Source organism: Schistocerca gregaria, chromosome 6, assembly GCF_023897955.1.
Source record: "Schistocerca gregaria isolate iqSchGreg1 chromosome 6, iqSchGreg1.2, whole genome shotgun sequence".
Classification (NCBI taxonomy): Eukaryota; Metazoa; Arthropoda; class Insecta; order Orthoptera; family Acrididae; genus Schistocerca; species Schistocerca gregaria.
In genome coordinates this window covers 285,854,212-285,866,854 of record NC_064925.1, presented here as the reverse complement: position 1 = coordinate 285,866,854, position 12,643 = coordinate 285,854,212, and the positions used below count along the sequence as shown (strand labels likewise).

Genomic DNA, 12,643 nt, shown 5'->3' with positions numbered 1-12,643 from the left:
CAATTTTAGCTAAACATGACTGATGAGGATTGGTTGTTGCTGCCTTATAACCATGGAGTTCACAGATGTTTCATGAAAGACAGTTGCAATTAATGCAACAATGGTTAATAATATGTTGTATGTTCTGTTTTAGTAGGTAACGTTATTACGGGGAACAAACCAAAGCTGGGAAACAATAGCCCCTCTATATACTCCTTCCACCTTTCTGCTTTACCTTCTTTGCTTAAAACTGGGTTTCCATCTGAGCTCTTGATATTCATACAAGTGGTTCTCTTCTCTCCAAAGATTTCTTTAATTTTCCTGTAGGCAGTGTCTATCTTACCCCTAGTGAGATAAGCCTATTTGTCCTCTAGCCATCCCTGCTTAGCCATTTTGCACTTGCTGTTGATCTAATTTTTGAGACATTTGTATTTCTTTTTGCCTGCTTCATTTACTGCATTTTTATATTTTCTCCTTTCATCAATTAAGTTCAATATTTCTTCTGTTGCACAAAGATTTCTACTAGTCCTCGTCTTTTTACCTTCTCAATCCTCTGCTGCCTTCACTAATTGGCGAGTAGTACAATCAGTGTTGTTCTACATAAAATTAGTATTGAAATAGACACATACAATGACTTCCTAGTAGTTTATGCTAAGTAATATTAGCGCTCTAATTACGTGGTGAAGTTCAAAAAAAGTTATGTGTGAAAACTAAAATAACTTATCTGGAGTGCTCATTTATGACTATGGCCTAGAATTTTGTTCCACTTTGTAAGTATATAGTTACTTCTCCTTTCATTACGCTATATCTGCAGTATTTTAATACTGACCATTATCCTTTTAGGGGCACCTGTTTAATTTCCGTGATTTCCAAATAATGTTTTTTTGCGCATAATACAGCTGTAGAACAATCTTTCTATTTTTCAGTTACATTTAGCTATATGAGAAGATCATCTTTGTTATGCAGCACGCTTATTATGTTTTATAAAAATGTCCAAATTTATTTCAACCAGATGTTCCACAAACTTAGAAATGAGCATAGTTTCAATTCGCTGAATTTCATGTTGCGGTTTGTGGAGAACTTCCTTCGTCTGATACAAAGAAATAGCTTTGTTTTTACAGTGGGACTAACATCTCAGTATCCTGCACTGTAATACTATGACTGTTACGGTTCTGTTTAACTTTTTGTAATGGTTTGCTGATTCAACCTTTTGTGCTGAAGAATAAATTGTCATTCACTCTATGACTCGAAAATGTTTAGTATTACTTATCATTCTTACCAGACTGTTGAGTTTCCAGTATTTTTATTTCAAAGACTTACAGGATCATTTTGGACAATTATATAAGTATTTACAGAATCATTTTGCTCACTTATACAAATATACCTATTTCCAAAATAATTTTGAACTTAAATAATCTTTGAAACTTGTTTTAATGGATTCAGTGTTCCACAGATTAAGCAACGTAGGAAGAGAAAATACGAGGTAATTTCCTTATGGTATGGTTAAATAAACAGCACATTAACATATTCAGAGAAGGATATAAAAGTCATGTAAATTTTTCGTGTTTAATGTTCCTAAAACCTGGAAAAACAGGAAAATGAAAGATCTTTGTCATATTTTTGATTTACTGAACAATGTCTCAGGCCATCTCCATTTCGTCGAATAATGTAGGTTTCTTGTGCAGCCAGAAGATTTTGAAGGATAAGTGAAGAAGGACATTTAGTAAAATAACTCGAAAAATAAATTTTTGTGTCTGTCGGAACCCTGTTACTTGATTTGAAACGGGAAATATCTGTTCATATTTGCATATAATTGAATTTTTATTGCAAGAAAAGATGAAATGCTGAGGTGAGAGAGACTACATTGAGAAAACAATTTTACATGCTCAAAAACCGTGGAGCAGTTTTGTTCCATTATTTCACGTAATAACATATATTTACTTAGTTTAATTACAAGGCTACGTCGGAGAAGAAAATAGGGAAAAACCGATGCAGTTTCTGATATGAAAGTCCTGAAGTTCATATACTGCAACGTCGACAGGGTGCGTGCAGGCCTGCTTTTCGGGTGGTGTTCACTCAGTTGACGTGCCAATCTTATAGATTGTCTTTCAGTGTATTACGCACTTTGTTCTGTGACGAAACTCAAGCAATCGGTAAAACTGTGACCGCCCAGGGTTTTTATTTTTTTAAATTCTTTTTAATTTTTTAACGGGTGAGCTTAATTTAAATTCTCCCTGGGACTTTTAAGTCTCTAATTTATCTGCGAAAACGTTGGAAGCTGAAAAACTGAATTAAAATTTGTGTAACAGCCGGGATTCGAACCCCGATCTTCTTGCTTAATTTTTTTTTTTTTGAGTAATTCTTAAAAAAACGCCTGTCGCTAATTGTTCGTCATCACAGATACTGTTTGCTATACGGCCACGACGCGCTACTGATTTCCAAAATTCATCTTTCTCCTGTGAGGATGGAACTTACGACACCTGGTTTATTAGAGCAGTGCTCTACCACTTTTTTTTTTTTTTATTATCAGATTGACTTGGTATATTTCACGAGAATTCAGACAACCATAGTCAAATCATCATTTAATATTAGCTGCAAAAAGAAAATCAACAAATTAGTTGAAACACAAATAACACATTACTTCTGAAGGGGAAGACCAACCCGTTATCCCACCCGTATGAATTTTGGGTGTATATATATATACATGCAAAAGAGAAAAAAAAATACTAAAAAATACAACCAGGGAGGGGACTCAAGCTCAGGGAAGAAACAGGAATCACAGGGGAACTTAACCAACACCTTGACGGTTAAACACAAGAAAAAGCATATTCGCAAAAAGCGTTCGGTATTGTGGTAACCGCTGCCATTTCCAATGCGCAGTTGACAAATAATGGTGAAAAACGCGGGGATCTGGGTCATTACCGCCTTCAATGACGTAGTGGACATAGTAACCCAAGAGCCAGACAATCGTGTTCGTTTTCGTCTGAGGAAAATAAGAGATGTCCGGATGTAAGAAGATGTCGTCTGGGAATGCGGTTTCAGGCCCTCTAGTAAGAAAAGCTAATTGACGGCGGACCCAGAGGCAATGATCCCGTCCGCAAGCAACTAGCCTGTGAAGTAAGGTGTCAGTTTGATGACATTCCTCACACTGATCAGTCGGACGAAGGCCAATACGAAAAAGACGATCACCAGTAGGTATCAGACGGTAAATGACTTTATACCACGTTGAAACAATCTCCATCGGCAAAATGGGAAGACTAAGATGAGACCAGACCGTTTTCCATGACGTTGACGGGGAAGCAAGTTCAACAGAAGAAGGGAAACATGCTTTACCCCAACAGAGTTGTAGCATGATGGTAGTAATATGCGTCATAGAAAGTATATCAGCACCCAGAATACCGACAAGTACAAAGTATTCACGAATGTGCCGCAATTTAGGATTAATCCGTCCAACATCAACAGGAGGGGTCAGACTGGCCGGCCGGAGGCGGGAAAGTAAACGAGAGGTGACTGAATGCGGAGCCCGCGTACAGGTTAAAACATTGCGGCGGGCAAATAAGATGGACGTCTTCACTTTGATATCTGAAAGACCCAATCCTCCAAGCTTCCGAGGCCTGGCCACAACTTCATACCGGACACGGAAGACATGGCGGCGCCACAGAAATCGACTAGACAGCTGTTTCAGTCTGCGGGCCATCATCGCGGGAAGCGGGAAGACCTGTGCAACGTAGTATATTTTGCTGAAGACATAGGTCTCTAAAACCCGTGCCTTGTGAAGGAGGCTAAGGGAACGGCGGTCATGTTCAAGGATCGCCCCGTGAACACGACTCGTAACCTCACGCCAATTTAGTGCCGCCATTTTGATCGGATTACGATCCACTATGATCCCCAAGGTCTTATGGCGATCGACAACCGTCGCCCAAGGAATGACGACATGATCAAAGCCTCTCAACGGCAGGAACGTGCATTTGCGATCATTAATGCGAGCACCAGCAAGACCACAAAATGAGTCCAAGGTATCCTTAAGCCGCGGTATGTCCTCGGCATGCCGTACTAAAACCATGACGTCATCGGCGTATGCACGGACTGCAAAAATTTCCCCCAATATATTCCAGCCACGTAATTGCATGGTGAGATGGCGAAGTAAGGGCTCTAAGGATAGAACAAAAAGTGACATGGATAAGGGGCTTCCCTGGGGTAACCCCCGTCTGATCGATATCCGGGGGGTAGGGTGACCGTTCACAATCACCGAGACACTGATACCGGTAAAAAGATTAGTTAAGACTTGTCGAGCATCATTATTAAAGCCGACAGCGGTGAGCACTCTCGATAAAAAATCATGGCTGACGCGATCGAACGCTTTTTGGAAATCAAGAAAAAGCAAAGCCCCTGGGATATTAGCGGCAGCCGCCACCGAGATGACATCGCGACATTCGAGAACGGAAGTCAGTATCGTGCGTCCAGGCACACAGCTTTGGTGGGCGGCAATAATGGTATCGAGCAGTTTAGAGAGACGGATATTAATTGCTCGAGCGACAAGTTTATAATCAAAGTTAAGGAGAGTAATAGGACGGAGGGAATCAATTGCAGGTCGACCTGTGGATTTCGGGAGGAGGACCATTCTGCCTTCCTGAAAAGGAGCAGGAAGTGAGACTCCCCGCATCACTTCATTTACCATTGACGTTAAGGTGTCACCAATGAGCGGCCAAAATTGAACATAGAACTCCTTAGGAATACCATCTAATCCAGGCGACTTGCGGGACTGAGATCCTGCAACAACCTCATATATGTCATCATTCTGAAAGGGACGCAGAAAGGCGTCGTTTAATTGAGGAGTGACGACGCGAGGCAGCAAGGAGGTAAAGTCGTCAAGAGAGGTTTCCGCCGGGACATGAGTATCGTACAGATCAGTAAAATAGGTGTAAACGAAGTCAGAAATGTCACGGTGAGAGGTGAACACGCGGCCGTCAGCGGTTGTGAGGGAGGCAAGGCACCCACGTTTCCGGCGCGACCGTAAACGGACTAGATGGTAGAGTGACGTCAGTTCCTCTTGTAGAAGGGAACGTGGTTGAGACCTCGTCCGCAGACCCTCCATTTGAATGCGTTTGAGCTGCAGCAATTTGGCTTTGATGCGCTGTATATCAGTAACCCGAAGGGGAGCATGCGTAGCACTATCGTACAGTTGACGTAAGACAGAATAGTAAAATTCTTGCGTTCGTCGATCTTCTGCCACCTTCGCAGCCCCAAAACGCATGAGAGCCCTACGGATGTGTGGTTTTGCATACAGTGTCCACCATGCCACGATAGACGGGTACCGGTCCATAGTACGAGAACAACGAGTCCAAATGTCCTCCAGGACGATACCAAGGGAGGTATCTTGCAAATACGCGATATTGAGCATCCAAGGAGGACGAAACAATTTTACCGGTTGTCGCTCGTAATTAAACGTAACGGCTACAGCGCAATGATCAGTAAAACAGGCTGGTATCACATCAACAGCCAGAAGTTGCCCACACAAGGAATCGGAAAGGTAAAAGCGATCGAGGCGACTGCTAGACGTGGGAGTAAAGTAGGTATGTCGCACAAGTGTAGGATAGCGAGAAACCCACACGTCACGCAGGTGCAAGGAGCGCACAAGGTCGTCGAGTTCTTTACTGAAATTAAAATTAGGAGACTGATCTACCGGCCGTAGAACACAATTGAAGTCCCCACCTAAAATTATCTTTGTCGGGGATTTACGAAGCAGGTAAATGACTTCTTCTTTATAGAAACTCGAACGTGCGGTAGTACAACCCGAACCAGAAGGGGCATAAAGAAGGAGTAAACTGAGATCATAAAACGTGCACCCGATCCCCCTTCCACTGTCGAGTACTTCGAAATTCATCAACGGAATGCCTTCTCTATAAAACAAGGCAGTGCCCGTAGAAAGTTCGGAAGCGACATTAAAAAACGTCGAGAACCCAGGAATGGAAAACTGGTCGAATAGGACTTCCTGTAAAAAAACAACATCTGCCCCAGACTGATAGATAAACTGTCGCAAAGCGGCGAGCCGAAGCTCAGAACATATTCTGTTAATATTCAGAGTAAGAAATGTATATGCTTGCATGGAACTTCAACCCAGAAAGAAGAACAAAGATCGGTAGAGAGCCGTCAGCTGACGGAGCAACATACAAGTAATCATACCAGAAACAAGCGCTGAACCACAGAGAGAAAAACTACGAAACAGAACCCTCATCTTCCCACTGCTTTTTCTTCGGCCGTGACGCGGCTCTCTGTGGCTGTTTACGGATTCGACTGCGGCTCCGCGGTGCCGACGCTGCAGCGTTCGGCTGCGTGGGAGCATCATGTAGACATTCCGTGTCAGATTGCGGGAGAGAGGCCTCTACATCCCACTCGTCCGCAGACATGGGGTCACGGTAGGACAGTTGGTGAATAACAACGGGATCCACTGGCTCTGGAGAATCAATCAGTTGTTTGATGGGAGGAGGCTGTGACCCAGAGGGGGCGACAGAAATTCCAGAAGGGGGATGCGAAATAGAGTCAATAGGAGAAGTGTCAGAGCGAACCGGAGAAGACACGTGGCAACCAGAAGCAGGTTCCGTCACGGGCGTCTCCGAAGAGGCTGCCGCGGTAGCAGGAACAACGTCAGATAAGGTGTCAGGGAGCTTCTGCAAAGGCGTGATAGCACCTGTGGCGTCCTCATCCACGATTTCCGACTGAGAAAGAGAGTCCTTTACCGGAGGCCCATCGGAAGGGCGAGCCAATAAAGAAGATTCATCAGCCGCATCATCCTGTGTTCGCCGACGCTTGTTGTGAGAAATTCGCGCGGGCACATCGGAATTAACGGCAGCAACATCCCTACTCAAGGATAACGGGGGAAAATCACGGCCGTTGTCGGGCAACGGATCACTGCGTCCCTCAGTAACAGTGAGCGATTCAGTCCGAGATCCTTGCGGGAGAAGATCAGCTAAAGTCAATTTTTTACGCTGTTCGTATGTAGGTTTTAATACCACCACACGCCGCGGACAATTAGTACGGAAATGGCCAGTTTCATTACAATAATAACATGTTCCTTCCTGGCCACTGTACGTGATATGGACCCTATAACCACATACCTGTAGGTGAGAAGGAATAGGTTTTTTGACCACCATTTCCACCGACCGAATACCACTATATACCTGTAAGCGGTGCTGAGCAGACCAGCGTTCCTTTCGAATATGGCGTACGTCCCCATAAGGAAGCAAAACGGACTTCAGAAAACAGTCGTCAACCTCGGGCGGAAGGTTAAATACCCGAACATTCGTAGATACCACTTCTGCATTTGCCAAGAGAACCATACTAGTGGAACCATCACGGTGCGTAAAGGGTACCTGAGAACCATGACGAGAAAGTAGCCTATCAACCTGGAGCGGGTCAAGAAACTTAACAAAAAACACATATAATTCGCTGTCGAAATATGCGGTATGCACCTGATCAGTAGTGACCTTAACTGTATCGACTAACCAGTCATGTATCTCCAAAGAACCGGGCTGGACGTGACGCGTGGATTTGTCAAAGGTAAAACTGACTGTACCTGTACGCGGAACTTTCGTGGGAACCATGGTGGACATCACGGCGAGAGACGACGCCGCGACAGGAAGGGCCGCACGAACACCAAACACCAGCCGACAACCAGCGATGCGACGCGCACGGAGACCAACACGGCACTAAACTGACAGGAGGAAAACACGCTGCGCTACGGTAGAGGCGGAACTAAGAGCACAACCTAGTCGCCCGACGCGCGAAGCGAGAATGTTGCTTAATAGATACATATACTGACCATTACACCACCACAGCATTGGGGTTAACGGTGATGCACGAACTACCGAAGTCACCAAGTCAAATACCCTCCCCAACACAAATTCCAATCTACATATCCCCTTACTTTGTCACTATTACCAGGGCTCTCCGACACTGGCATAGCACCCGAGCATTGGACGTAATGGGGAAGTGCTGTACTACATGTGATAGTATAGATCTTAAATTAAATTTTCTCCATTACGTCCAATGCTGGGGTGCTATTCCAATGTCAGAGAGCTCTCGTAATAGTGACAATATAGGGGGAGATGTGAATTGGTGTTGGGGAGGGTATTCAATTGGGTAGTGGTGTAATGGTCACCAGCATATCTGCCTAGTAAGCAAGAAGAGCTCGGATCGAGTCCTGGCCGTAGCACAAATTCTAATTCACTTTTTCAGCTCCTAACGTTATCGTAGAAGACGGCTGAATTATTTAAAGTTTCCCAAGCGACAGTATCCACGGTAATGACAGAATTCACAAGACATGGTGAAACATCATCGGCGAACAAGAATGTGGGCTAACCCGAATATCACTGACAGACATCGACGAGTATAAAAAAGTACTGTGACTGGACAACATAAAATTACGTATATATCTACATCTACAATAATACTGCGTGGGGCAGGGTACCCTGTGGCACAACTAGTCATTTCCTTTACTGTTCCACTCGCAAATCGAAGGAGGGAGAAACGATTGTCTATATGCCTCGCTACAAGCCATAATTTCTATTGTCGTCGCAGTCCTTAATCGAAATGTACGTTGGTGTTAGTAGAATCGTTGTGCTGTCAGCTTCAAATGCCCGTTCTCTAAATTTTCTCGATAGTCTTCCTTGAAACGAAAGTCACCTTCCCTCCAGGAATTCCCTTTTTAACTTCCGAAATTTCTGAACATCAACAAAATCAAAACGAGGATAATGGAATGTAGTCGAATTAAGTCGTGTGATGCTGAGGGAATTAGATTAGGAAATTAGACAAAGTAGTAAAGGAGTTTTGCTATTTGGGGAGCAAAATAACTGATGATGGTCGAAGTAGAGAGGATATAAAACGTAGACTGGCAATGGCAAGGAAAGCGTTTCTGAAGAAGAGAAATTTGTTAACATCGAGTATAGATTTAAGTGTCAGGAAGTTTTTGCTGAAAGTATTTGTATGGTGTGTAGCCATCTATGGAAGTGAAACATGGACGATAAATAGTTTAGACAAGAAGAGAATAGAAGCTTTCGAAATGTGGTGCTGCAGAAGAATGCTGAAGATTAGATGGGTAGATCACATAACTAATGAGGAAGTATTGAATAGGATTGGGGAGAAGAGAAGTTTGTGGCACAACTCGACCAGAAGAAGGGATCGGTTGGTAGGACATGTTCTGACGCATCAATGGATCACCAATTTAGTATTGGAGGGCAGCGTGGAGGGTAAAAATCGTAGAGGGAGACCAAGAGATGAATACACTAAGCAGATTCAGAAGGATGTGGGTTGCAGTAGGTACTGGGAGATGAAGAACCTTGCACAGGATAGAGTAGCATGGAGAGTTGCATCAAACCAGTCTCGGGACTGAAGACCACAACAACAGCAACTTGCGTGTTGTGGGAACCAACTGTTAACAAATCTAGCAGCCCGCCTCTGAATTGCTTCGATGTCTTCTTTTAATCCGACCTTGTGCGGATACCAAACACTTGAGCAGTACAGTCGTACTAGCGTCCTACATGCGGTCTCCTTTACAGATAAACCACACCTTCTTAACATTCTCCGAATAACCAACTACAAAAGCGACTGCAGAGACCAAAATTCACTTGAGTAAAATTGTGTCGACAAAAACAGTATGGTGGGAACTTCACAAGGCAAACATTCATGGAAGGGCTGCAATTGCAGAACCTTTAATAACAGACGCCAACGCGGACCTGCGAAAGAAGTTCTGCCATGATTATAAAACCTGAACACTTGATAACTGTAAGAATGTGATATGGTTCGGTGAATCATCGTTTCCTACAAAGGGCCGGGTGTATGTATAGAGAACGCCAGAAGGAGCCTACCATCTAGTCCGCCTGTTTCCTACAGTCAGAAACGTGACAGGTCCCGTTACGGTTTTGGCTGGTATATCGTGGTATTCAGCCAGCTTTATCATTACCCTCACTGGCCGGATTACTGTGAGTGAATATCTCGACATCCTCTATAGTGGAGTGCTTACTGTCGCTACCATATTGCTGCCAAACACTATCACAATGCGAGCTGATAATACGCCCGTACACACACCCAGAAGGTTCCACATTACTCAACCGTTATCGAGAGCATCAGAGCAAAGAGTGAGGAGCAGATTTCCAGCACCAGCATCTTTGAAGCAAATGGCGGATGTTTTGGTACAAGAATGTGACAACATTCCCTTGTAAACCTATTACGCAAAGATCTGCAGCTGTTCCTTAGTAATGAATAAATATTGTGCATTTGTCAGACGTTGTCCATCCTCTGTAGATAGCCTAAGCGGTAATTTTCAAGAATGATTGTCTGTCGAACGCGTGGGCTCCTAACGATATATATCGAACGTTCGACTCGATATCGACCATACGATTGAGGTGGTGCGCATTATGTTAAACGTATAGTGCTTTGCTGGGGAACATATTTTATCGTTTTCGGTATGAACAGCAATAAGCGAAAGCGTTGCAGTTTCGAGTTCCTAGAGCGTGGAAAGTTATACCTCTTCCGTTATCTATATTTGTACAACTTGAGGTTGCCTGGAAAAATTAACCCTATTGATACTCTCCTGCTATCTCTGATGACATAGCCATGTTAAAGGAAAAAGAATTGCTACTGGAGGCTTACACAACACTATCAATACCGCACGAATAAGACGTGGCTGACGAATAAAGTAAGTAAGGTTAATAGTCGTACTTTCATTTGTTATAAACTATAACTTAATAAACGTTCGTCTTTTGTCGTTGTTCTAGTGAATATCCATAACTCGCGCCACCTGAGTCGTGTGGTCGACATCGAGTCGCACATTCGATATATATTGTCAGGAGCCCACGAGTTCGATAGACAATAATTCTTGGAAACTACTGCCTAAGCAATGCGAGCTATTCGAGAGCGCCAGCAACTCCTCTTTCGTAGTGCAAATCTTAAACAGAAAAGATGCAAGCTACATTGCTCCATGTTTAACCTGCAATAGGCCCTGTCTACTTAAGTTAAGATACTCCCTGGGTGGGGGTATTCACTCTTCCATAGTTAATTAAATTATTAAAGATGAAGATGATAGGGCGTATCTCTCGCACTAAACTATTATAAGAGGAGTACCTGAATTTTAACAGTTTTAAAACCTGACATTTGAAATGTAAATTATCTTATTAATATCTCTATGATTCTCATACTCACATATAACCCTGCAAAATTAATAACTCTTTACATATTGGAATGACAGTCATGATTCAGTCATCTTACCTTCATGAACAATACGTGGTACTCCTCATCATCCATTGTGATGTCTGTGACCCTCTCAAATGTCTCTCTGAAAACAGCTTTACTCATCCGTTCGTCAGGCGCCATCTGCGACAAGTGAAAGTTAAAGATTTGGCTCAATAAAATACGAAGAGAGAAGTATTCCTATTTTTGTGAGAGAGCAGATAATGACCTTAAATTCATTGTACATCTGCTCGATTGTCTCTTTGCTTATCCGATTTGATAAAGTCGTAATTCTTTCAAATGATTCTGCTTCGATCTCATATCGGGCTGCTAGGGACTCCTGATAACTGAAAAAAAAACAGTATAATGCAATATTATGTCAACACCAGTAGCACCGCTAAAAGTTAAAACAGACGTAATGTATTGCTTACGCTGCAGTTAACGGGGTTACGTCGAATTTTGAGTCTTGCACCATCCTGGACTTTTCTTGAAAAACTAGTTACCTATAACTTGTTGCCGCCCACATATACAAGAATATGTAATTCTACTCACAATAAATCAGATGGTGTAAAATCCAGAGACTGTCCCAACTTTCGGGAACTATTATATTTATTCTTAGAATTAAGTTGATTTGTTTTGCACATGTTCCGTGGGCCGATGCGAACGCAAAATACTTGGACGTGGAACAGGTCACTACACAATTAATACCATGTGGATAAAAGTTACAAAAAAAGAGAAAAATATTTTTAATGTTGTTAAACAAAAGATTATTCATAAGATCTACAAGTGAATAGCGGATTATAAGAGAAGGCCGCGTGTGACTCCCGTACAACATTAAAGGAGTGTATCACAAGGAATAATTTTAATATTCCCTTAGAAATCCAGGGTTAGCCTCTGTAAATTTTCAGTTCTCCAAGAAGGTCACTGAAAATGTAGCTTACTGAATAGCACTCACTTTAGTGCACAATGGATAGTAAAATATTTTCCAACTGAGAATCTTTTAAACATCAAGTATTCACTGAACGAAAGTTGCAGTTCCTTTTAAATAAATTCATTAGCAATTAATCAATCCCATAAGGGAGTATATACACAGGCTGACAGAGTTATAATATTCAAAGACCCTTGAAGAACGAAGTGCGCGGAAGTACAGATATTTTAAGCGATATCATGGCTGACCACTGAGTGAAATTAGAAAAATCTGAAAGCTTTCGAGTCTCATTGTTAGCGACATGAAATTTCTACACAAGGTCCTGATTGAGGTACGTCTGAGAAACTTTTCATCTATGTATGTTCAGTTCTAAGAATTCACTAAGGTAGACCTCTCTGATTGCTTGATCACCGGGTGGTAATAAAATCCCAGTTACTCGAGAATTCCGTGTTGCTGATAAGCAATAGCAGCTTCTCTGTGAGCTGCTTTTAGTATACGTCACTTTTAGCATAT

The 12,643-nt window shown here is 42.7% G+C and overlaps 1 protein-coding gene across 1 annotated transcript in view; it reads right to left on the bottom strand.

The window, feature by feature from the left end:
* The window catches only part of LOC126278854 (WD repeat-containing protein on Y chromosome), a 395,714-nt gene extending 384,205 nt beyond the window's left edge, over nucleotides 1-11,509 (bottom strand). Inside the window, exons 1-2 of the mRNA XM_049979130.1 lie at nucleotides 11,432-11,509; nucleotides 11,242-11,346 (exon numbers count right to left, since the gene is read on the bottom strand). Of these exons, the coding sequence (XP_049835087.1) occupies nucleotides 11,242-11,346; nucleotides 11,432-11,449 (123 nt within the window). The 5' untranslated portion in view covers nucleotides 11,450-11,509. The remainder of the gene's footprint in view (nucleotides 1-11,241; nucleotides 11,347-11,431) is intronic.
* Nucleotides 11,510-12,643: the final 1,134 nt, after the last annotated feature.